Below are 26,057 nucleotides of genomic sequence, written 5' to 3' on the forward strand. Positions count from 1 at the left end.
TTATCTCTTGGCAAGGCCCCAGATGGGACGATTTCTCAGCTAACAGGTGGCCTGTTTATTATTCCATAGGTTTGCTAGGAATCACAGGTATTTGGAGGGAGAACGGAAGAATAAAAACTTTCTTTAAAGCAATAGGGAACCAACACTTAGTGCATAAATGGGTAACCACCCAGCCTGCCCATATCTGACTTATGTTCTTGGGTAAAAACGCACCATGAGCCATAAATCTGACACGGAGAGTTCTCTTACTCCACAACACAGCTGCACTTCTATAGAGCAAACTTGGAGGCAGCCAACTTCTACGCCACTCATACTGTGAGGCTGTGTTCTTCCAGTCTTTAGCTTAAAGAAGATAGCAAATAGGCAAGTTCTGTCTTCCAAGTTCAACTTGTACCACGGCTTTGACGTTACAGTTTGTGGCTTGTAACATGTCCTACGTGACAGATGTGGCATTACAACTTCAGAAGTCCTTTTGTAACACACAAGTATATTGTGTGACATAAAAAGGTTGGTAAACAGGCTTATAAACCAACAGCGAGATGAATCATCATCCTCAATGGTATTTCCTGGCATCCACTGTGACCACTTTGAGATGGTTAATTTTATGGGTCAACCTGACAGGGTCATAAGGTGCCCAGGTATTTGGTTAAACAGTACTCTGGGTGTGTCTGTAGGGGTATTTCTGGATGAAATCAACATTTGAATAGGCAGACTGAGGAAAGCAGACTGCCTCTGTCATTGTGGGCGGGCCTCATTTAGTCCCCTGAAGTCCTGAACAGAACAAAAGTGAGAGTGGAGGGGAGGGCGTGGAATTTGCTCTCTCTGCCTGCCTGTCCTTGAGCTAGGATACTGGTCTTCTCCTGCCTTTGGATTCAGGCTCAGACTGGATTGCACCACTGGCTCTCCTGGTTCTCAGGCCTTCAGAGTTGGGCTGGAACTATACTCTCGGCTCTCCTGGAGCTTGCCCTCTTGCAGCCTCCTCACTACAGACCATGGGATTCTCAGCCTCCACGATCACATCAGCCAATTCCTTGGAATAAATCTCTTTAAATATAAACATACATACATACATACATAAACATACACACACACATATACACATTCTATTGGTTCTGTTTCTCTGGAGTATTCTAATACACCACTGTACTGAGCTATGAATTAACAATTGCCATTTGCAGAATCTGTATCTTTTCTCCACTCCTGCCCTTCTCAACTCAAGGAATGCTCTGTGAGTGGCAAGAGTTTTTTTTTAAAAGCCCCTCGTGGGGCACCTGGATGGCTCAGTCGGTTAAGCACCTGCCTTCGGCTCAGGTCATGATCCCGGGGTCCTGGGATTGAGTCCCGAATCCGGCTCCCTACTCAGCGGGGAGTCTGCTTCTCCCTCTCCCTCTGCTGCTCCCCCTGCTTTGCTTTCTCTCACTTTCTCTCCTGCTCTCTGTCAAATAAATAAACAAAAAAAATAAACAAAATCTTAAAAAAAAAAAAAAAGCCCTTGGGAACAGAAAACATGGGGTAATCATGGGAGAGGCTAGCTTTCAGGGACTTTAGGGTGGGCAATGGAGTGCTAGGAAGGGGCCATAAGAGTGAGCCATTAAGACACTGAGTTTGACCAAAACTTGTATTCTTTATTTCCAATTTGCAAACACTTAAAATGTATACTTTGCTTGGTCTCAATGGCACAAGTTTTTCTTTTGTTTGATTTCCTACTACATTTCTAACGGACTGAAGATATTATCTCAAAGTTAAAGTTTTGTGAAATCATAACCTTGCCTTTTACTTGATATAACTTGGCTTCAGCTGTAGCTGGATGAAAATTCTACAAAATAAGAAAGAGACCTGAAGAAAAAGCATCAAGTAGCAACTAAGTGCTACCTACACAGAAACTCAGAGCTATTAAATAAAGTGTCTTCTGAGAAAGATGAAACCGTTCAAGCACATTATTTTACTGATCCTCATTTTGGTGCAAAACAACATTTGGATATAAGAAGCCAGAAGAAAACATCTGGTCCTTTGACTGTTAAAAAAAAAAAAAAAAAAAGAAAAGAAAGAAAGAAACAAACAAACATACAACAGGCCCAAAGCAGAGTCACTGGCCCCCACTACAGCAAACCAAACCTTCACTGCAGTTTCAGCCTCTCCCAGGAGGGTGACCTTTATCCAGTCGACCTGGAAGTTCCTGATCAACACTAGTGAGGTAATCTGCATGACAGACCCCCACCCTCCTCCCAAAGAAAGGTGAACAATCTTGCCTGGAACAATCCACTCTCTGCTAGAAAACGACCCCTTCTCTCTATAAAAGCCTACCATTTTGTCCAGCTCCTTAGAGCTCCTTTCTTTTTGCTAGATGGGATGCTGCCTGATTCATGAATCTTTAAATAAAGCCAGTCTGATCTCCAAATTTACTCAGCTGAATTTTTTTAACAACTCCTAATCTCATATTCCTGGGCTCAGTGCCTCTGCACTGTTGTTAGTGTGTTTAGTTTTGACTGGGGGTTCATTAAAGAATCCAAGGAAAACTCTGAGGAAAAAAACCCCCAGAGGCCTAAAGGCTGACAAAAGCCTGTAAACAATCCCAGTGTAGCTGATGCAGAGAACAAAAGTCCAGCGAGAAGAGATGTGGGAGGCGGAAAGAGAAGGTAAAGGACAAGGGACACAGCCTCTGGGTCTTCTACCTGCCATATTTGCCTGGCTGGTCCCCAGGGCTTGAAGTATCAGCTGCAGCTCCCTGACGGCTGATGCTGCCTCTTCTCCACAGGACATGTCGGGCTCCAGCACCACTTCCAGAAGGCCAACTCCTACCAAAGACAGGCAGAGTCAGCCAGACTGCAGCTCTCCAATCTGACCCGCAGATAAATTCGGCTGAGGTCTCAGGAAGAACCTGCATCACTGATGGGCTCTCTACATGGGTTCTAGCCTTTGGATTATTTCTGCTCCCCCTCACATTTTGATTTTTAACTTTGGTTCTTTCAATGTCTGCCCGAGATCTCAAGCTGCTGGGTCCATAACTAGGCGGCTACGTTCATCACACTTTATGGGTGGGTTGTTAGCAAGCCCGATGGGGATCCTGGTTCAGGCTGTGTTCGCTAGTCAGCTGTGCCAATACCAACGCTGATATTTGATCTGGCTCTGTCAAACTCTTGGGCCTGTTTCCTCAACTGGCTTGGGAGAACTCTAGAGGGGAAGAGAGGTGGCCGGAAGGAAAGGTAAGAGACAATCCCCTGGCCTACCTGCCCTGTTCAAATCGATGAGCGTCTGAGACCGCGGCTCATCATGGAGGCTTTTGCCACTGTCTTGCTCCAGCTGGATCTGCTTGATCCTCACGGTCTTGGTGCTCACCTGACTCGGCTTCTTCCCCACACAGACACTGTACGCTAAGCTGCCATTCACAGCAATCGGGAGTCTTTGCTGGGTAATTTGGTAGCCTGCCTGCACACAACATGCGTTACGTTAGACAGTCACCAGGCCATAAACAGAAGCTGGAATCCAGTTTACTATTTCTTTTCCTGTCACAAAACTATAGGCTTACTTAAAAACACAACACAAGACAAAAGGAAAAGGAGAAGAAAGTTAGTTTATGCACTGTAGCCATAATTTAGCCTGGCCTCTTCTGGCTTCTCCCACCCCCTCCCTTACCTTCCCTGCACCTCCCCCAACCCCCAATAAGGATGCAACAAACACCACGAACCCCATCTTCCCTACCAAATTGCCATTTGGGGGAATAACAATAATCTCACTGTCAGAGGCCTCTAAGAGAAGACTTTATTGTCTCCACTTAGCTCATTAGCCTAAACCCTGCCTCTGATCACTGGGCTCTTGACAGACCCTCCGTATTAGGAAGTGCTGGCTAAGCATTCTGCCACCCACGCGCAGCACGGCAGACAGCAGTCGCTAGTGCACGGAGCTTGTTTTGTTCCTGCTCTTTAAGCTAGCCAGTCATGCCGGCTGCCCTCCCTGCCCCGACAACTTCCCGTTTCTCGCTAGAAAACGCTCCGACACTCGCACTCAGCTAACAGAAAACACCAAGTACTAAAGTACTGACGGATGCTGCAAGGGCTCCCCACCTCCTTCTGAGTAGAGGAGGAATGACTCGAGTGCCCACAGGCATCAACACCCAGTGAAGAGATGGGAGGGCAATACGGAGAACGGGAGGGCAGAGAAGCAGTGCCTGTGGGCTCCCAGATACCGTGCTGAGTTCTTTACACCGTTCCTCAGGACAACCCTATGAGGGAGATGTGAGGCACGGAAGGGGTTAAGGGCCACAGGGCTAGTAGGTATCCATGCCAGGATCTGAACATGTAAGGTCTGGCTCCAGAGACTACGCTCTTAGCCACCAGGCCAGCATTTTCCAAACTTCCCCTGCAGGAGAATCATCTGGTAGGCTGCACCTGAAGAGTTTCTGATTCTGCAGGTCTGGGGCAGTACCCGAGATTTAGATTTCTAACCAGTTCCCAGGAGATGCTGATCCGAGGGGCGCGGGGGACCACACTTTGAGAACCACCGCGTTAGGCCAACTCATTCTCTGTGATGAAATGGCAAGTCTCAATCTGTAAACATTAAACTCTGAATCGGGTTGCTGAACGATATTCAGGATGCTCAGTTATATCTAAATTTGAATAAACTGTTTATTCAGATAAACAACAAATACTTTTTTAAGTCTAAGTGTGTTCCATGTAAGATTTGGCAACCCTAACTCTGGTTATCTGAGCCACCTGAGCCAGAGAGAGCAGAAAGCCATTGAGAATGAAAACATCTCATTTTAGTCGCATAATGCTAAGTCTCCCACCTTCACCAAACGGATTATCACTCTTAAAGGATGGAAAAAACGCAGCTTCATTCCTTTCATCCTACCAAGCAACAGAATTTGCTAGGGGCTGGCAGCCAGGGGGAAAAAGCAGCAGCAAGCAATTGGAGAAATAACGTTCCGGCTGCATTTTTTATTTAATTCTACTTCCATCCTCATCCACTAAAGACCAGCTCACCCTCATCTTCAGTTCAAGGAAAATAACATGAAGCAGTATCACCACTATCATTTTTCTAGATCTGAAGAAAGGGTGTGCTTACTATTAGAGGCTCAGATCAAATGAAGAAACTTTATAATTTTAAGGAAAAAAACAGGTTAATATTGGGTTTGCTACCAATTTACAGCCAATTACTGTTGTTAGTCGAGGCTTCTGGTTCATGTTTCTGCTTCCTATTGTCCACTTACTTGCTCCTTGTGAGATGACAGAAATGTCCCTAGAGGGGACAGTCCTATTATTGGTAACTTCAACTTAAAAGAGGGAAGCTATCACTCTGTCTACAGAGCTGTTGTCTGCATTTACTGTTGCATCGGCCACAGAGTTAGATTTGACCTCACAGGCAATTAGCACCGAACACCATGGCTGGCCTGAGCCTGAGAACACTGCCTTCTGCTCCCTGTTCAATTATGAGGGAGCCAGCAGAAGCATGAGGCTAAGCAAGGAGTCGGCAATCAGGACAACCGCATCCAATCTAGTAAACATCGGGGGGCACCTGCCTTCATCAGGGCCAGGCAGAACCTCCCGCTGACACGGACACAGCTCTGACTGGAAACACAAGAGGTATAGCCCCCTCCCCCGCCCCCCCTCCCCCCCCCCAGCTCTGAGAACGTACAGAGGGCGGATTGCAAAGCATACTTACAGGGAGGTCCGCATAGAAGTAGTGCTTCCTGTCAAACAAGGACTTCTTGTTGATGCGGCAGTTCAGGGCCAGGCCTGTCATCACGGCTGCTTCTACGCACCTCCTGTTGAGAACCTATGGAAGCATGACACACAGCTCCTCTCAGATCCAGGCTGAACAAATGCTTCTCCCACATACTGACATCCTCCCTGAATATTCAATTTGGCCCTTCGACAGGCATTATCTCTGGTTCTCTGTGTGGGCAGCTCCAGTTCACAAGCAGACTCTTGTCTGTCTGGAAGCGGGAAAACTTTACATAAAAAAAGAAAATGCATGTGGTGGTGGGTCCTGCAGGGTATTTGATGAACTGCCACATGGGCGATCCATTCCTCCAGTACCTGGCATGAAAGTTAACGGGGAGGGACCCAGAAAAGCTCAGCAGAATGGGGACTATGGGGAATCCACTTAATCTCATTCCCTGTGCAAGCAGAACAAGGAGCTCGTAAGAATACAGAAGAGGCATGGGTTCCCGAGAAGAGGGTCCAAGAAGCAGCTCACCAAGCCACCTCAGTGAGGATGGAAAACACTTCAGCAGAGAAAGAATGAAGTTCTGGAAACTCTGGAAAAAAAAATGTTTCTGGAGAAACGGCCATGGCCATTTCCTCAAGGGCTGGGAAATGTGGCCTGCCCGCCCTCCCCTCGCTTTCAGTCCCGGCCTGGTGAACTCGAGAGAGGTACAGACTGAGTGTGACCCGTACCCTGACTCTTCCTGAGCTGCCGGTCCCTCCAGGGGCTCCCGGAGCCCACAGGTTCTTTCTGGATCCCATCCTCCCCCACTTTCAGGTGTGAATGACCAGGAAATGGCTAGCAAACTTCCCAACCCAAAAGGAGGTGAACAGCTTTTAAGAACTTTGGGGGTAGGGACGTGGGGGTCCGGAATAAGGCTGACAACTGGAGATAAGGAGAAAGCATTAAGTTCTGGAGTCAGTTTCTCCTATGTGTATCTGTGTGAATGGAAGGCTCAGTTTGTTCATCTCTGAAGTAAGGATTTAATATCTACCTTGAGGAACGCATGAAGAAACAGCCAGAACATCTACTCCATAGTAAGAAATTAATAACTAGCTCATTTTCCCCACTCTGCTTCGGGGAAATTTGTGAGCATGTTGTCCTTGCTAATGAAACACACTTCTATTCTTTATTAGAATATTTATGATGTTCTTTAGTATATTTGGTATACTCTTATTTATGTAGGGCTTTCCACAGCCACCATTTTATTTTAGCCTCACAGCAGCCCTACAGGGAAGGACTTTGTATTATTTCAAAATTTCAGGAAAAGAAAAAACTAAGACCCAGAGATAACAAGAGACTCATCCAAATCACAGAGATGGCAAATTAGTAAAGTTAGCTCTAAAGTCCACACACGCCCTTGCCTAGTGAGTGACAAACAGAATCCCAGTGGCTTAGGGACCCGCCCTCCAGGCTGGAATAATGAGCGTGGCACCCCCAACACAAGCACAGCTTGCGGATCAAACACAGATTTCGAAAACAAATCTATACAACAAAATGTAAGAAGCATCTCTACTTGCTGCAATATATAACCCCCCAAAGACACCCCAAACGGCAAATCTCCCTCCTAGTAACATCATCACATGCCTTCTCTTCAGAAATCCGGTTATAAGACGGAGTCTTCTCACAGCTTCTATTTGGACTTCTTCATTCTGGGCCAAGTAATACTGTCAGCTCTGCAGTAATGGTTCTCACGAAGAAATGTGTGTGTGTAGGGGGAGGGCGGGAACAGGATGCTCTAATTATTGATGTTTTCACTTGCTAACGTTTGGTGTTTTACTGAGCAGTTGTTACCACAATACAAACATAGCTGGCAGAGAATGCTGCCAGCTCCCAGCATGATGAGTTGGGTCAAGGCACACGAGAACGCGGAGCTGGCGTCCCAGCCCGGGGCCCTGCTCCTCCTGGGCTCTGCCGCAGAGTGGGCTTGCTGTAAACTGCCCGTCTCACTAATCTGTACCAGTTCTGGCTTTATCACTCCCACTGGTTTTCCAGCCACTGTTGGCTCTCTCGTCCCTGTCCGGTCTGCCCCTCCGGGGGCCCGACCTGCTTCCTCCCTCTAGGCGTGAAGAGAACCCAGGTTTGTTTTGCTTATTTCCGCACACGCGTTGCTAACAAACTCCCTGCGCCTGGCCCTGCAAGGGAGTGAGGGGCGGCGAGCAATCGCGGACTCCCACTGTGCCTGCGTGCACAGGAGGACACAGGCACTTGAGAAACCATCAATTTCCAAAGAATAAGAACGCATGAAAACACATAAACATTACAGCGATATTGAATATACTTTAATCTTTTTTTGATGATTTAGAAGACTTGAAGTACTTCAGGGTCAGAATTATAAGCATCAATCATCACCACACTATAGTTGCATGGAGGGGCTAGTAAATAGAGAGTGCCAGTTAAAAGAATGTCACGAGAAAAGAATTTATTATGATCTGAGTCAAGCTGCTTATGACAGATGGAGGTCCAGGTCAGCATATTCAGAGGACGGGATGCAGACTTGGAAAATTCAACTTGGGCTGTCTTTATTCTGAAAAACTTCTTAAGTGTCTATAAAGTAGATTTTAGGGATACAGAGGTAAACAGGACTGTCACTGGCCTCAATGAATGTGCAGTGGAGACATGAATCCGCCAGCATCTGCAACATCCTTCTCAAGTCCACCTTCTATACTAGGAAGATCTTGCTAAAAATGCAACTCTTACAGCATTCTGTTGCTTAAAATCACGACAAAGGCTAAGCTTTTACAAGATCCAGTTCCCACCTCCTTCTTCAATTTCATCTCCCATCAACCACCCTCCCCCCACGGTCCATCTCTTATACAAACCATGCTGACCTGTGGACTCTCCCTCTTCTCATTCCATTCAAAATCTGATGTCACCAAATCTGTGAAACTTTCCTTACTATTCTTCCTACATACCTCTCTGGTCTTCTACACACTTCCATTTGTGCTAGGATGACACTGGCCTGAATTTACTTACATATATTTCCAATAGACTAATTTTCATGAGGATGGGAATTATCTGTTTATCCTTGCATATCCCTGGAGCATAAAACAGAGCTGAAAAGTAGCGGTGCTCAATTAATGTGTGTTGAACTCAAATGAGGATGGAGGTGATGGGTATAAAGGCAAGGTTTCCGAGAGGCAGTGATGTCTCAATCTTCTCTAATGTGTTACTTGCCACTTGCTGGCCTTCAAACTTGTTTCTGGAAGTTTCCTGAAGCAAAAACCATTCATGTATGATGTGATCAAAGAGGTAACTTGAAAATTCAAAGACTTAATTTGTCCCAAAGAAAGCACGTTCCAGAATTTTCTTTGCAATTAACATAAAGGGACAAAGGATCTCAAGGTTAGCCACAAGAGCTTTCGTGCAGAAGGAAAGCAACGATCCCTGGAACTCAAAGAGCACACCTTTCTCAATGGAGTGTTAGAGGAGGCTTCACTCTGCCTTCAGGGATGCTCATCAGCAAGTTATTTATTGCACAGGAGGTGTGCTACGCACAACACATACATTTGCCATTTAACCCTCTCAGTAATCCTAGGGCAGACACTATTATGATCCTCATCCTACAGATAATGAAGGGAATCCTAGAGATTAAGTAATTTGGCCAAGGTGACCCATAGGATAAATGGCAGAGCCAGGAAGTCAGACCCCTGGAACTCAGGCTCTCAATTACTACACTCTACCTTAAATCTTCAAAGAATAAAGCATGTTACTGATAGCTAGCAACACTGCTAATATCTGGCCATAACTCTGGAGCAGCAACTCAGACCAAATTCCACTGCAGATACTGTAAGGCAGATAATGTTTCTAACATCTTCTTCACAGTGTCTATAGGTTTGTTTTCAGATGTTGAGCTCCTAGGGAGCAAGCACTGTGTTCTTCTCAATTTGTAAAACAATACAGTCTCCGGCATGTGGAAGATTTGACACTGAGTGGACCTACAGGTTTTCTCCATTAGCAGGGGATGTTTTATTGACAGATTTCCGAAACCCTTAGACACAAGAACTACCCATGAAAGGATTTCTAAAATAAGCGAAGAGGCTCTTCTATTTTAATTAGAAAATAAGAAAAGTAGAGGTAGAAGAAATGTGCATCAGACCTCCAAGGACACACTGTGCCCCAATTTGAGAAATAGTCTTCTAGTTTTAAGACTTATTTAGCCTAACCAAGCAAGCATTTCCTAATCTCTGAGTATAATGGACCATCATTTAATGACAACTTCCAACATATCCCCTCCCCGCCACCGCCTCCAAAAAATCACCAGGCTGCACACATTCTACTTTCTTAGTATATCTTGACTTCCCCCCGCCCACTCCTCTAAATCCTCTGGTTTAATTCAGGCCTCTATTCATACATCCTCACCTCCAGCTGAGACTTCTGCACTAACCACCTGGCCAGGTTTCTCTCCCTCCATTCCAGTCCTCTACGATCTTCACACCCGTTCAAGAGTGACCTTTCTAAAGGGTAAATCTGTCCATGCAATGCCCCTGCTACAAACCCTTCTTCACTACTTCTCATCACTGAAAGGACAAAGTCCAAGTGTTTGGTGGAGTTTTCTATGTCCTTCATGATTTAGCCCGACTACCTCTCTAGCTTCCTCTTCTTCCACTGTCCCGGACCCCACAGATCCTCATGCAAACTTGCATTTGACATGCTTCTGTACAAACTGCTGCTTCTGCTGGTAATGCCCTTTTTTCTCATCCACTTGAGCAAGACCTTAGCCCCTAGCAAGGCTTGGATGTCCCACCACTACTGTGGTCTTCCTTCTCTTCTGGTAAAGCACCATCTCCCCAAGCAGACTGAGCTCCCTGAGGGCAGTCAAGTCATTTTATCTTATTCCCCTCTGCCCCACTACCTAAATGCAATACCAAGCTGATTAAACATTAATGGCGGTAATGAATAATTTAACATTCCCTTTATCAACATCCAAAAGACTATAAGCTATGAAATAAAAGCAAAACTGTTCTATAAAATATGTGTGTCTGGAAAAAGAAACCACTCTTAGTATGTAGAACAGAACAAATCTGATACAGAGACTTTATTACACAGATGACAGAAGAGTTGAGACGTTACACAGGGCACAGTGCGGCCATTTAGGAGATTCTCAACAGCAGGAGGCCGCTGCTACCCCTTGCTGGAGGGATGGGGGTGGGGAGAAGCAGCGCTACCGGAGCCAGGGCATGGGGCACCCAGAGGACCCAGGAAACACAGTGGACCTGTCTCCCGGGAGCTGGAACCAGGGACAAAACCCAGCCACTACTGGGGTTGCCAGAGAGGGAAGGAGAAACACCTTGTGGCTTCCTTCCTCTGACCTCTGGTCTTTCACCAGAGCCTGCCATGGGCCTAACCAGCCACGAGCCAGCTGGCCGGGGCCACCAGGAACAGAAGCGTGCAGGGGCAGCACCCCGTGATCCTCAGCAGAGGAACGGTGAGGTGTGATATGGGGCCATGCAGGCCACAACTGCACAGCAAATACATGCATTTTTATATTCACTTCTGTGACTTCTTCTTTTGATAATAGCTAATTAATAAAATGATGCCACTCTCAAGTCTGTCTAATCAACATAAAACTGAAAATTCTGTGGACTCCTTTTTCATATACTGGGAGCCAAAAATTAGGAAATGCTACTGACTTCTAAGGAGCATTTGTGATAAGTCAACTTGGGTTGGAAAGAACTCTAAGTCTACATTAACTGTTAGGAAAGGATTTGCTAAGCAAATCAACAGAATGAAGAAGATTCCATAACCTACTGAAGTCAATATAATATTTCCTAGAATCCTGGAATTCTACTAATTATAAATTAATCCATTCACTAAAGTCAGCCTCTGGGATCTATACCAGGAAATATTTTTGTGATGTACTTCAAAGAAATAAAACTGCCGGTCTTTCAAAACAGTCTATAATTCACAACATTTCTCTCCCCTTTCTACTTTATTCTTAACTGGTGAGCCCATGGTGCAACGATCCCCAAAGTTAGTCCAACAGCTATCAGCACCTCCTTTAAAAATCAAGGCAACATGACAAGACTTGTGTACTCACTGAAAATTCAGTTAGCAATTCTTTTGGAGCATTAAAGCAAAGATCATAAAGTGATGTTTTACAAAAATCCCAAACGGCAATTATTCTGTGAAACTAATGGTATATAAGACCAATCTGATGATTAAGATATAGCATGGTAAATGCTTTCATTTATGGAGAGAAAGTAATTAAGATTTATTAAGTAAAAATAAGGCAGTAAAATAGGCCTTTGTCTTACTGCTAACCATAAATTTATCTCAAAGCATGAACTCCCTCTAATTCACATTCAAAGAAAAAGTTACTACACAGATAAATTTTCATTGCGATACAGAAAACTGTTGCCCCATTTCCTCACTCCCACCTCCCTTCTCACCACCGAGCTCTTTTGCCATCACCCAAAACAAATACAAACACTCCTGAGCTATGAAAATTAAACTTGCGGAAACTGGTCAGTTAGGTAAGGTAAGTTTTTAAAAGTGAAAGTTTACCATCAAAAGTGACTAGCTTTATGCAGATATTAAATATTTATAGGGATATACCCACATAAATATATGATTTTTACGCCTAAACATGGACACTGCCTAGGGAAAAGGAGAAAGTGAATGCTATATTTTCTCTTTTGTTTAAATCTCTCTTTCCCAAAGGGGAAAAAAGCTCCCATTCTCAAACAGCCACTTCACAGGAAACAATTCTTGTTTAAAAGAAGGGTATGATTTCGCAGTTTTGACTGTTTTTCAGTTCCAAGCCTCCTCTTTATTCTCTTGTACAAATTCCACTCCCTATGAGTGGTCAAGATCAAAGGCAAGGATATTCTGTTGGTCCAAAGTGTCAGAAGGCCCACTCTCCTCCGCTGAGATTCCATTATCCTCTTGCCTCCTGCCCACCTGGCAAGGTCAGGTGGCTAGGGCTGGTGCCCACAGTCACCACCAGCTAAGGCTAGCTCAGACCAGCTGGGCCTTTAGAACTGCAGCAGTCTTTCTTGCTTTTCCACAGAATACTGGCACACTAAAATCTGACCTTGACCTCTGGGTTGTAACAAAAAAGAAGGAAGAGCCTTGGCAACTCTAGGCCTGCCTATAGCCTAGTTAAAAAGTTTTCACATGATACAGCCTGGTTCGCGTGGACTTCACTGTGGGGTTGGAGGCCAATGGCCCAGCTCCTATAGTGTTCATCTGTGGAGTCTCATGTTTGGCCACTTAGCCAAGTCAGACAGGAAGGCGTAAGAGTGGCTGGCAGCCAGTAAAAAGCAAGACTGGGTGTGCACATTAACTGTTTCCCACAGCATTTCCAACAGTCATTAATTTGGCATTACTCATTACAATTGAAGTGATCTATGAGAAGACTTTTACTAATTGACAAATCAAGAGAAAACTAAGTCAGAAAGACCTGAAACTAATCTCTACTATTACTAGCTGTGTAACCTTGAACAAACTACCTAACCCCTCTCAGTTTCCCTATCTGTTAGAAGAAGAGTAATTTTGCAGGATTGTTCTGTGAATTAAATAAAATTATTCAACACATGGTAGACATTTAGAAAATACTAGTTTCAGAATGGAAGTGTTATTAAATGCAAAATGCCCATCTCAATTGAATCTTTTATGTGCAAGCTTTTCTAGGAGGCAAGGGATCCTAATGAGAAAAGGTCTAAACAGCTCCATCGATCCATTAGTCTAGATTTACAATCCAAAGTAAGGCACAACAGATGCTGAAATTATATATTATGTCAACATAATATTTCCCCCTTAAATGATAACCAACACCTCTTGTGATAATCAGTGTGTTATCTCCAGTGCAATGGAGACCATATTTCTCAATGCCTCCGGAAACTTATATTACTTCATTTCCTCTGTTTTACGGTGAGGCAAAATTTTCCTGGATAACATTGTATGCTTGCCTGTGGCTGGAAAAAGCTTCCATCTCAAATGAAAGGAACTACCTTCTAACAAGTTGAAGACTTATAAATCAATTAAATGAACCAATTTTTACCCTCATCACACTGATGTCCACCACACATCTGTGGCTTCCTGTCTTTTAAGATAGTAGATATGTCTGGAATGCAAAGACAGTCTGTGGAAAAGAGATGTATGAAGGCATGAAGCAGATACAGGAATCAGTTTCAAAAAAAAAAAAAATCATTGTTCTTTTCCAATAAAACTTTGAGATGGGGCCATGATCTTTAATGGAGAAAGATCTCCCCCCAACTTTAACTGTGAAATTTGTCGTTCTCATTTATAACTTTTAAGAAAAATATTTTAATATTGAAAAAGGCTAAAACATACAAACCCATTCATTTTAGACTGCCCCCATACAGAAACTGCCAAGTCTTTTCTAATCTATCCTAAAATTTACTCACAAGATTCTATACCTGGAGAAATTTAATGGAATGACAAACTATTTTCTGTTACTGAAACCTCAAGAGTAATCAGTGATAGCGGTAAGAAACACTAATTTCATGAGTGGAAAGCTCTAATGATTCAGAATGAGATCACTTTCATCTTTGTATAAAAGATTATTATTATGCTGAAAGATCTGACTTGCTGAGAAATCAAACAACTGGCCTGAACCAACCAAACTCTAAGAAATGCTAGCTGGATATTCACCATTCGTATGGATAGGGAAAACCTGATGGAACAAGGCCTGTGAATATCAAAAGCAAAGTCCTAGAGACACATGTACCTGCTGCGTTCATCAGTCCCAGGCATGTCCTGAGGAGTGAGCCTTTGGAAGAGTCTATCAGGACGCAGACTTTTAGGAAGAAAAAACTATCATTTGACACATCCAACAGGAATACGTCTCATTAGAGCCTTCATGGCAAGCCATGAAATCATGGAGGTGAACAGGTAAAAGAAAAAGAAAAAAAGCTACACTTTCATAGGGCAAAACACCCTACTTCCTTAATTATGTTTGCTTCAAGAGGAGATAATAAAAGAACTGGTCTGGGACTTTTTCTTTTTTAAAAAAGATTTTATTTATTTAATTTATTTGACAGAGAGAGACACAGCGAGAGAGGGAACACAAGCAGGAGGAGTGGGAGAGGGAGAAGCAGGTTTCCTGCTGAGCAAGGAGCCTGATATGGGGCCCTGAGCTGAAGGCAGACGCTTAATGACTGAGCCACCCAGGCGCCCCTGGCCTGGACTTTAAAAAAAGAAGGGAGAGAGGGATGGAAGGGGGAAGGGAAAGGAGGAGGAAAAAGGAAGAAAATGGGGCTAAAGAGACATGACAACTAGATGCACCATGTGACCTCTGAATGGATCCTGGATGGGGGAGAAGAAAACAAAGGATACTACTGAGACAACTGTGGGAATGTGAATATGAACCGTGTCTTAGATGCTAGTCCTGTATCAGTATCAGCTGTCCTTACTGCGATCATTTTACGGTGATCCCAGAAGAGAACGTTTTTGTTCCTCGGAGATAGATGCGGAGATATTTGGGGATGAAGTGCCATGATGTCTGCAACCTACTCTCAAGTGACTCATCCAAAAGAAAAAACAATCTAGGTGCAGGACGGATGTTCACTGTACTATTTTTTCAACTTTTTCTTAAGTTGGATTTCTTCAAAACAAAAAGTGTGGGGGCGGGAGAAAGGAGTAGATAATTCTGCCTGACAGGATGGTGAGATGTTACAAGCCATAAGGGGGAGAGAGAGCCGAGAGGAGGCAGGAGCTATTTAAACTGATGCTAACTCATAAACTGTACGGGTGTATCAGAAGCTTATATTCACCAGGGCTGAAAATCAGCTGTAAAGGAGAAAACATTCTAGATACTGTATCTCTCCAAAACTTTCCTGTGCCATAATCAAGTGGGACATACTAGGGCCCTGTATAAGTGCTGAAGTACAGAGCAGCCCTCTAGGAATGTGAACAATCTGTTAACAGGGAATTCTCTATTATCTACATGTAAGCATATAAATCCTGAATATGGGCCACAGGTATGTAATCTAGAATATGAAAAGACAACTTGTTCTTTTACCTGGGAGGAAAATGATTTTCCCCAGTTACATATTTTCTGGTTGAAAATACTTTTGGCTTCCCCCAAACCTTTATGGGTATCTTATTTTCCATTGATGCTTCCATTCTGTTCCTCCACTATGTAACAGTACATGAAATTTCTCAGTTTGTGCGTCTCTGAAAGACATCTATGATCGAGAACTTCATCTTAATTGAATTCATGCTGTTTTGACATGTGCCGCCTTAAGTTACTTCAGTGAGTGTTACACAAGTGTCTACCACCCCCATCCCTTGCCCAACCCAAGGGCCACTAGGAAATGTAAGTATTTCTATTTCAAAGATACAAAGTTAAGAATATGAGTGTCATAATGATACCAAAAAAACATTTACATGCCACTCAGAGAGTTTATGAAGTGCTTTCATATACATTAACTTCTCTGTGTTCATAGATATAAACACGGAAGAGAAAAAGAAGGTAAATAAAATAGCTGTCTGACCAGGATAAGTGAACACAGGTTTTAAGTGAGTATGGGCATCTTAAATGTTTACAACCAGCTATAAAGGAAGAATTCCCTGTTATGTTTTGTTGCAAATGAACAATTAGCAAATACTGTAGAAGGGAATGAAGTCTGGTGCTTTAGGCTAAGAATGGGAACCAGGCAACTCTCCCTCCTATTTTGAACTGGGCTCCTGACCTCTCTGTATCCTTAGGCAAGTCAGCAAGGCCCTTGGTTTCTTCTTCTGTCAGCTGGGGTTGGAGCCCCTGACCTTGCTCACTGGGGTGGCTATGAGTTGGCAAACATCACTGGAAATCCAAGATACTATTTTTTTTTACTTTTTTTTTTAGATTTTATTTATTTGAGAGAGAGACAGAAACAGTGAGAGAGAGCACAAGTGGGGAGGAGACGGAGAAGCAGGTTCCCTGCACAGCAGGGAGCCCGATGCGGAACTCGATCCCAGGACCCTGGCATCATGACCTGAGCTGAAGGCAAACGCTTAACTGACTGAGCCACCCAGGCACCCAACCCAAAACACTACTGACAATCACGTATTATTGCCTGTCTGCATCTCCTAAGAAAGCGGCAAAGCGTGACAAAGACCCTTGATTGATTGACCATGCTTCTTGCTTTTACACTTGTGAAAGAAGATTCATGCGTCAAAATTTGGAACAGAATACTTTTAAGGTTCCTAGGAATGCTAACGTTTTTTGATACCCAATTACTCTCCCTGTCCCAGCTGCTCTAGGCCTTATTATAATGATGCAACCAGTGGTGGAAGGCCGGAAAACATGAAGGCTCACTAGCAAGAACTCTCTGCCATGAGGAACAAAATGCTCTTCAGAGGGGCCCAGCCTGACTACACTAACTATGCCAACATCACCAAGGTGACGTTTGTCATCATCTCTGAGATGCCAATGGCAAAATGACTTCCAAACTTTGCCAAGATTTTAAAAAGAGCTAAGGAAAAAAAACGCCCCACGATGCTGCAGTGTACAGAAGAGCCAACTATTCCCCACCTCCCCCACCATACTAATATGAAGCTGAAAATACATATAGAAATGACCAAGTAAGAAAGACCCATCCCAATGGTCTCAGAGGCCAAGTGTATTTACTTGTGGTATAGAGAAAGAATTCCATAGAACTCATCCAAAAAGTTATTTCACATCCACTTCCAGACACAATGCAGACACATTAAAACTGTCTCATGCTTTCGAGGGCAGAAGCGGGCATTCTCCATTCTCCTGCCTCCATGTTACCATATGGCTGGATTTTGTTCTCTACTCCATACTCTTTTGTCCCTAAAAGAGGAGTGACTTGTTTGACTAGTGACTTTGGGAAAAGAAACCATGCACACGTGGTTAGCCCCTCTGGCCTATTTATTATAGGCCTCTAGTACAAATCATCAGAACCAAGCTCTATGAGCTCTTTCTGGTCAGCATGACCACAGAGATGATACATTCTGGGCCACTGTGGACACCTGAAAAGTTTTCTGTAGAAACAGGCTCTTCCCCTACAAGTGAAAGGCCTACAGTTTTGGGGAGCCAGTTCAACTTTAGCAGAAAGTACTAGAAGTTATTTGGCTATATGTCAGGTTGCATTTTTTAATCAAGCTATTATTATTGGTAATAAAGCTGATATGCTCATCTCCATCTGTCTGACTTGTATGTTGACTTCTCAATTGGTTCTGACTCAAAAGGAGAAGGTGGTCTTATTTTTAGTGACCCCCCTAATATCTTCCTGGAAATTCCTTTCTAACACTCATAAAACCAATCTAGAAACCCACACAGCATCACCAATGACTCCATAAAGCAGAAGAAACCCAAGAGGGCCAGTTGCCGTGGCTGGGCATGCATTTCCTGTGAGGGAAGAGGTTTTACATGTCTGCTGCAATTTTTTAAGTTCTGGAACTGTCCATGGAAGAAAAATGAATGGTACCCAGCTGCATGATTTCAGGCTGCATTTTTATTATAGGCTTCTAGTATAAATCACTAGAACAAAGCCTGTATGAGCTGCCTGAATGTCAGAGACAAAAATAGTGTCACAAAACACTGTTAGGTAACTTTTTTAACTACTATATATTTATATCAACAAAAGACCCCTAAGCTTTTATACTCCTGGGCATCTTTGGTAATGTGTTTGTATTTTATTTTCCACACATCCCCACCTCACTTTCTAGCATGACAGACTTTCTGGTGCAGTAGTGTATCAACTTCATTTTAAACCGTTATATGTTCTAAGTACAGCACTATCCCCTCTGACAAGGGCTCACTGTTACTGTGTGCATCTCTCAGCCCAAGCACATATTCTGAGGGGAAAACAAACCAGCATAAGGGAATAGGGATATGGGAGAAAAGCCCTTTCCAAACACAATACTGAAGGTTTCTTCTTCAGGAACAAATCTCTGGGGGAGATGAGCATGCTGCCTAGAGATGTTCCCTTATCAGGAAACAAGCAGAGAGTGGCACAGAAACACAGCTGGGTCAGAGAGATGCTCTGCAGGCCTCAGAGAGTCACCCGGAGAAAAGGCCAGATGACATTCTTTAGGTTCCCCCAAGGCTTGGGTGGAGGGCAAAACAAAACCTCAGTTTCCTCATGGGTCTCCCACCATAGCTGGCTAAACCTTTCAATTCTCTTGTATTGCTTTTTGTTTTCCCATAAGAGGAAGGAGATGGCATCATCATTTCCATACAAAGGTGAAGGGAATGATTCAGTAAGGATAAATTCTTTTTGGAAAATGGTAACGTTTAAAGGCAATGGGCAAGTGGATGATCAAGACAGTGGAGTAGGAGGATCCTGAACTCATCTCCTCCCACAGACACACCAAGGCTGCAACTACATACAAAGCAACCCTCTGAGAATGACCTGAAGGTTAGCAGAACATTCTTCCAGAGCTAAAGATATAAACAAAAAGCTACACTGAGAATGGCTGGAGGGGCAGAGATGTGATCTTGTTGAGACACCCACCCCCAAATGTGGGACCCACGAGTAGGAGGAACATCACAGCTGTGGAGATCCTCCTTGAGGAGTGAGGGGTTCAAGATCGACATCAGACATCCCCTGCCCTGGGGCACTGCACTGGGAAGATAAGCCCCCATGATGTCTGGCTGTGAGAATCAGTAGAGCTTAACTCCAGGAACTTTGAAAATGAGTGCGGCTTACCTCCAAGAGAGCCATAGGTATGGGAAACCAAGACTCTTCTCTTAAAGGGCCTATGCACAAGCTGACTTGCTTGGGGACTGGGTACAGAGGCAGAAGATGGAAAAGTACCTGGTCATATGTGAAGGAGCTTCACTGATGAGTTTTAGGGCATGTGCAAGAGATAGGAATCTGTAGGAATTTTCTCCAGGAACGGAAGCACTGGCAGGCACCATCTTGCTTGCCCTCCTTCTACCTAGCTGGCCCACTGCTGGCCAGAGCCAGTTCTGACACTCTCTACCTACCTTGCCAGCACTGTTCACCCTGCCCCTGTGTTTCCCTGTGGACCTGGCAGCCTTGGCAGGTGTCCCTCCATAATGCTCCCACTCTGCCATGCCCAGTGGGCAGACTCTGCCAGGACCAGCAAATCCCCAAAGTGGCTCCCACTCCACCACAACTGGCATGTGGCTCAGCCAAGGCTGGTGCTCCCATCAAAACTGCTCTAACCAGCCACACCCACAGGCAGCCTCATCCAGGAACGGTGCCCCCACAAAGTAGCTCTCACCCCATCACACCTGGCAAGTGGCCTCAGCTGGGACCGGGGCTCCTCCAAAGTGGCTCTTGAGCTGGGGAGCAGCTCTGCTCCCCAGCATACCCACGACAGTTGGGTCTTGCAGTCAGCCATAACTAGGACTAGACTGCCCCAGAGCATGCTTGCAGTAGCCTTAGCTGGACATCCCCACCCACCAGTGAGTCCACAGCAGTCACATCCCAGCTAAAACAGAAGGGTGCATACAGCCCACACAGGGGACACCCCTGCAGGTCCTGGTTCTGGTGACCAGGGGAGGACTGTGCATCTGGGTCCCACAGGATGCCTTCTACATTAGACCACTCCTTCAAGACCAGGAGATGTAGGTGATCTCCTTAATGCTCAGAAACAAACACAGAGTCAGGCAAAATGAAGAGACAGGAGAATATGTTCCAAATGAAAGAACAAAACAAAAACCTCAGAAAAAGAACTGAACAAAATGAAGATAAGCAATCTACCTGATAAAGAGTTTATAAGTAAAGGTCATAAAGATGCTCACCAAACTTGGGAGAAGAATAGATGACTACAGTAAAAACTACAACAAAGAGAAAGAAAATATAAAAAAGAACCAATCAGAGCTGAAGAATACAATAACTGAAATGAAAAATACATGAGAGAATCAACAGCAGATTAGAGAATGCAGAAGAACAGATCAGCGATCTGGAGATAGGATAGTAGAAATCACCCATGCTGAACCGTAAAAAGAAAAAAAAAAGGATTCTAAAAAATGAGAATCGTTTAAGGGACCTACAGGACAACATCAAGTGGACTAACACTTGCAATATAGGGGTCCCTTCTGGGGACAGAGAGAAAGGGGCAGAAATCTTATTTAAAGAAATAATAGCTGAAAACTTCCTCACTTGGGGAAGAAACAGATATCCAGGTCTGGGAGGCACAGAGAAAGGACCCCAAAGAGGTCCTCATAATAATTAAAAGACACATAATAATTAAAATGTTAAAAATTAAAGATAAGGAGAGGGGCGCCTGGGTGGCTCAGTCGTTAAGCGTCTGCCTTTGGCTCAGGTCATGATCCCAGGGTCCTGGGATCGAGCCCCGCATCGGGCTCCCTGCTCGGCGGGAAGCCTGCTTCTCCCTCTCCCACTCCCCCTGCTTGTGTTCCCTCTCTCGCTGTGTCTCTCTCTGTCAAATAAATAATAAATAAAATCTTAAAAAAAAAAAAATAAAGATAAGGAGAGAATCTTAAAAGCAGCAAGAGAAAAGCAACTCATTATGTACAAGGGAGCCCCCATAAAACTATCAGCTGACTTTTCCACAGAAACTTTGCAGGTCATAAGAGAGTGGCAGGATACTTTGGAAGTGCTGAAAGGAAAAACCCTACAACCTAAAATATTCTACCCGGCAAGGTTTTCATTCACAATTGAAGGAGATAAAAAAGTTTCCCAAACAAAAAGTTAAAGGAGTTCATGACCACTAAGCTAGCCTTACAAGAAATTTTACAGGGAATTCTTTAAATATAAAAGAAAAGGAAGAAGATTATGAAAGCAAAATATCTGGTAAAAGTAAACATAGTAAAGATGCTGGATCAGCCTCTTATAAAGCTGCATGAAGGTGAAAAGATAAAAGTAGTAAAATCAACTGTATCTACAATAATTACTTAAGGAATACACAAAACAAAAAGATGTAAAATACAAAGACAAGTGCATAAAACATGGTGGAGAGAGAGTAAAAATGTAGTGTTTTCAGCATGTGTTTGAATTTAGTGACCATCAACTAAAAATAGACTGCTAATGCATAGATTGTTATATATGAACCTCATAATAACCACAAATCAAAAACCTATAATAGATACACAAAAAATAAAGAGGAAGGAATCCAAACTAACACTAAAGTCATTACAAAGGGAGAGAGCAAGAGAAGAAGGAACAAAGAGAACCACAAAAACAAACAGAAAACAATTAACATAATGGCAATAAGTACATACCTATCCATAATTACTTTAAATGTAAATGAACTAAATACTCCAACCAAAAGACAAAGCATAACTGAATGAATTAAAAAACAAGACTCATTTATATGTTGCCTACAAGAGACTCACTTCAGACCTATAGAAACATACAGACTGAAAATGCAGGGATGGAAAAAGATATTCCATACAAATGAAAACAAAAAGAAAGCTGGGAAAGTAATACTTATACCAGACAAAACAGACTTGAAAACAAAGACTGTAAGAAAAGACAAAGAAGGGCATTACATAATGATAAGTGGGTCAATCCAACAAGTGAACGTAACAATTGTAAATATATATGTATCCAGCATAGAAGTGCCTATGTATAAGGCAAACATTAACAGATATAAAGGGAATAATTGTCAGTAATACAGTAATAGTAGGGGACTTTAACAACCCACTTATATCAATGGATAGATCATCCAAGCAGAAAATCCATGAGAAAACAGTGGCCTTAAACAATACATTAGATCAGATGGACTTACCAGATACACACAGAACATTCCACCCACAAACAGAATACACATTCTTTTCAGTGCATGTGGAACATTCTCTAGGTTAGATTACATTAAGCCACAAAACAAATCTCAATAAATTTAAGAAGACTGAAATTATATCAACCATCTTTTCCAACCATAACAGTACGAAACTAGAAATCAATTTCAAGAAAAAAAAAAAAAATGGAAAAAATGCAAACATGTGAAGGCTAAACAACATGCTACTAAACAACCAATGGGTCAATGAAGAAATTAAAGAGGAAAACAAACAAAAAATCTTCAGACAAATGAAAATGGGATTACAACATTCCAAAATTTATGAAAAGCAGCACAAGCAAAAGTTCTAAGAGGGATGCTTATATATAGGCCTACCTCAAGAAACCAGAAAAATCTCAAATGAACAATCTAACCATACACCTCACGGAACTAGAAAAGAACAAAGCCCAAAGTTAGTAGAGGGAAGGAAATAATAAAGATCAGAATGGAAACAGAAGCAATAGAGACTAAAAATAAAATAGCAGAAAACTTCAATAAAACTAAAAGCTGGTTCTTTGAAAAGATAAAAAAAAATTAATAAACCTTTAGTGAAACTTATCCAGAAAAGAAAAAAAAGGACTCAAATAAAATCAGAAATGAAAGAGAGGTTACAATTTATATCACAGAAATACAAAGGATTATAACAGACTACTACAATTATATGCCTACAGATTGAACAACCTATAGGAAGTGGATAAATTCCTAGAAACATACAACCTTCTAAGACTGAATCAGGAAGAAACAGAACATCTGAACAGGCCAATTATAAATAATGATATTGAATCAGCAATCAAAAAACTCCCAACAAACAAAGTCCAGGACCAGACGGCTTCATGGGTGAACTCTAACGAACATTTAAAGAAGTTAACACCTATCCTTTTCAAACTATTCCAAAAAGTTGAAGAGGAAGGAATGCTTCCAAATTCATTTTAAGAGTCCAGGATTACCTCAGTACTAAATCCAGACAAAGACACTACCAAAAAAAAAAAAAAGAAGATTAAAAGACGATATCCTTCCTGAACATAGATTCAAAAATTCTCAACAAAATGTTAGCAAACCAAATTCAACGATATATTTAATGGTCATACACCACAATGAAATGTGATTTATTCCAAGGATATAAGGATGGTTTAATATCTACAAAAATAATCAACGTGATATATACCACATTAACAAAATGAAGGACAATAATCATATGATCATTTCAAAAAAACAAAAAAAGTATTTGATGGCCTTCGGAGCCCAGCGCCGCCGCCATGTCTTCTGGGGCCAGCGTGAACCCCCTGCAGCGCCTGGTGGAGCAGCTCGAGCTGGAGGCCGGCGGAGAGGATCAAGGTCTCGCAGGCAGCTGCAGAGCTTCAACAGTACTGCCTGCAGAATGCCTGCAAGGATGCCTTGCTGGTAGGTGTTCCAGCTGGAAGCAACCCCTTCCGGGAGCCCAGATCCTGTGCTTTATTCTAAAGGCTATAAGGAAGAAGTTCACTGAGGAATGCTTTTAAGCACAAAGTGATGAATAACTAGCTGCCTCCAAGTCTCAAGAAAACACTTTTCTCCAGACAAATGACTCTTAGATATTTCAGACCTTTCCTTGGCCTGGTCCTATAACCAAAATTCTATAGAAATTATGAGTTTCTACTCAGATAAGGAAACTGGGTGAGAGGGAAGACTTTAGATAATAATGGCCAGACTCTTTTGGTAAAGTGCTTTTATATTAAACAAAAATGTTACCACCAAATACACCTCTTTCATAAGCGAATTACTGGTGTTTCTATACCTGGAGTATTATGTTTGTTTTATTTACTGGATGTTTACATTTTGGGAAGGCAAACATTTTTGTTTGTTAAAAAACTGAATATTTGTAATTTGTTGTTCCTAAGATTTTTATACCATAACAAAACTTGTTCTTTTCTCCTGAATTTACTGTTTCTAAATGAAGACAAGCAAGTGTAAAACTGGGGGAAGAAAAGGCTTTATTAATCAAATGATGTCTTGATTTTTCTAAATGCGAAGATTGTTTTATTTGTAACACTAAACATGGCAGCTATTTCTTAGCAAACTTGTTTGGGAAGATTCATGTTGTGTTGTGTATTAGATTGCCCTATCTTGTGTATGAAGCAGATTTGGTCTTCGTCTTCTTAAGTTCCTCTACTTTATGGTTGTGGTTGTACTTAAAAAAAAAAACAAAACTACATTATTTCATGTCTTTAAAAAAATGTTTAAATGTGTTCCTCAGAACAATGCAAATGATTAAAAACAAAATAATGTGAAAATACTACAACCTAAATAAATTCTTAATGTCACAAGTGTTTAAAAAAAAAGTATTTGACAAAATTCAACATCCATTTATGATAAAAACTCACAACAAAATGGGTATAGAGGGAATGTACTTCAACGTAATAAAGGCTATATAGGACAAACCCACAGCTAACATCATACTCAATAGTGAAAAGCTAAAAGCTTTTCCCCTAAGATCAGGAACAAACAAGAATGCCCACTCTTGCCACTTTTATTCAACACAGTACTAGAAGTCCTAGTCATAGCAACTGGACAAGAAAAGAAATAAAAGGCATCCAAATTGGTAAGGAAGAAGTAAAGCTGTCACTATTTGTAGATGACAGGATACTATATATAGAAGACCCTAAAGACTCCAACCAAAAAACTATTAGAAAACAAATTCAGTTGCAGGATACTAAATTAATAGAGAGAAACTGGTTGTGTTTTTGTAATAATGAAATACCAGAAAGAAAATATAAGAAAACTATCCCATTTACAATTGCATCAAAACAAACAAACAAACAAAACATACCTAGGAATAAATGTACCCAAGGAAAGATCTGTACTCCGAGAACTATTAAGACACTGATGAAAGATGTTGAAGATGACACAAATAAATGGAAAGATACACCATGCTCATGGACTGGGAGTTAATATTGTTAAAATGTCCATACTACCCAAGGCAATCTACAGATTCAATGCAATCTCTATCAAAATATCAACAGCATTTTTCACACACCTAGAAGAAATAATCCTAATATTTGTATGGAACCACAAAGGACTCCAAATAGCCGAAGCAATCTTGAAAAAGAATAACAAAGCTGGAGGTATCATGCTCCCAGATTTTAAACTATACTTCAAAATTGCCGTAATCTAAACAATATAGTATTGGCATAAAAATAGATTACTGGAACAGAATAGAGGGCCCAGAAATAAACCCATTCTTATATGGTCCATTAATCCATGACAAAGGAGACAATTATATACAATGGGGGAAAAGACAGTCTCTATAATAAATGGTGATGGGAAAATAGGACAACTTCATGGAAAAGATGAAACTGGACCACTTGTACACCATATATAAAAAGAAATTCAAATGGATTAAAGACCTAAGTGTAAGACCTGAAATCATAAAACTCTTAAAAGAAAACATAAACAGTAAATTCCTGGACATTGGTCTTAGCTGTATATATATCTGGATCTGTCTTCTCAGGTGCATGGAACTACATCAAACTAAAAAGCTTTTGTGTTGGTGAAGGTAATCATCAACAAATGAAAAGGTAAGCTATTGAATGGGAGAAGATTTCCAAATGATATATCTGATAAAGGGTTAATATCTAAAATATATAAAGAATTCATACAACACCAAAAAACCCACAAACGATCCAATT

General features: G+C 42.2%; 1 protein-coding gene and 1 pseudogene across 3 annotated transcripts in view; one reads left to right on the forward strand and one right to left on the reverse strand.

Annotated features, from left to right (window-relative positions):
* GATB (glutamyl-tRNA amidotransferase subunit B) overlaps positions 1 to 26,057 on the reverse strand; it is a 91,797-nt gene that overhangs the window by 48,611 nt on the left and 17,129 nt on the right. For all 3 annotated transcript variants that reach the window (XM_036092461.2, XM_036092536.2, XM_078069311.1), the window contains exons 3-5: positions 5,659 to 5,772; positions 3,228 to 3,426; positions 2,673 to 2,795 (exon numbers count right to left, since the gene is read on the reverse strand). In XM_036092461.2, the coding sequence (XP_035948354.2) occupies positions 2,673 to 2,795; positions 3,228 to 3,426; positions 5,659 to 5,772 (436 nt within the window). The remainder of the gene's footprint in view (positions 1 to 2,672; positions 2,796 to 3,227; positions 3,427 to 5,658; positions 5,773 to 26,057) is intronic.
* LOC118536161 (guanine nucleotide-binding protein G(I)/G(S)/G(O) subunit gamma-10 pseudogene) lies at positions 23,640 to 24,559 on the forward strand (annotated as a pseudogene).

The sequence above is a fragment of the Halichoerus grypus genome, chromosome 3 (assembly GCF_964656455.1).
Source record: "Halichoerus grypus chromosome 3, mHalGry1.hap1.1, whole genome shotgun sequence".
NCBI classification, from domain to species: domain Eukaryota; kingdom Metazoa; phylum Chordata; class Mammalia; order Carnivora; family Phocidae; genus Halichoerus; species Halichoerus grypus.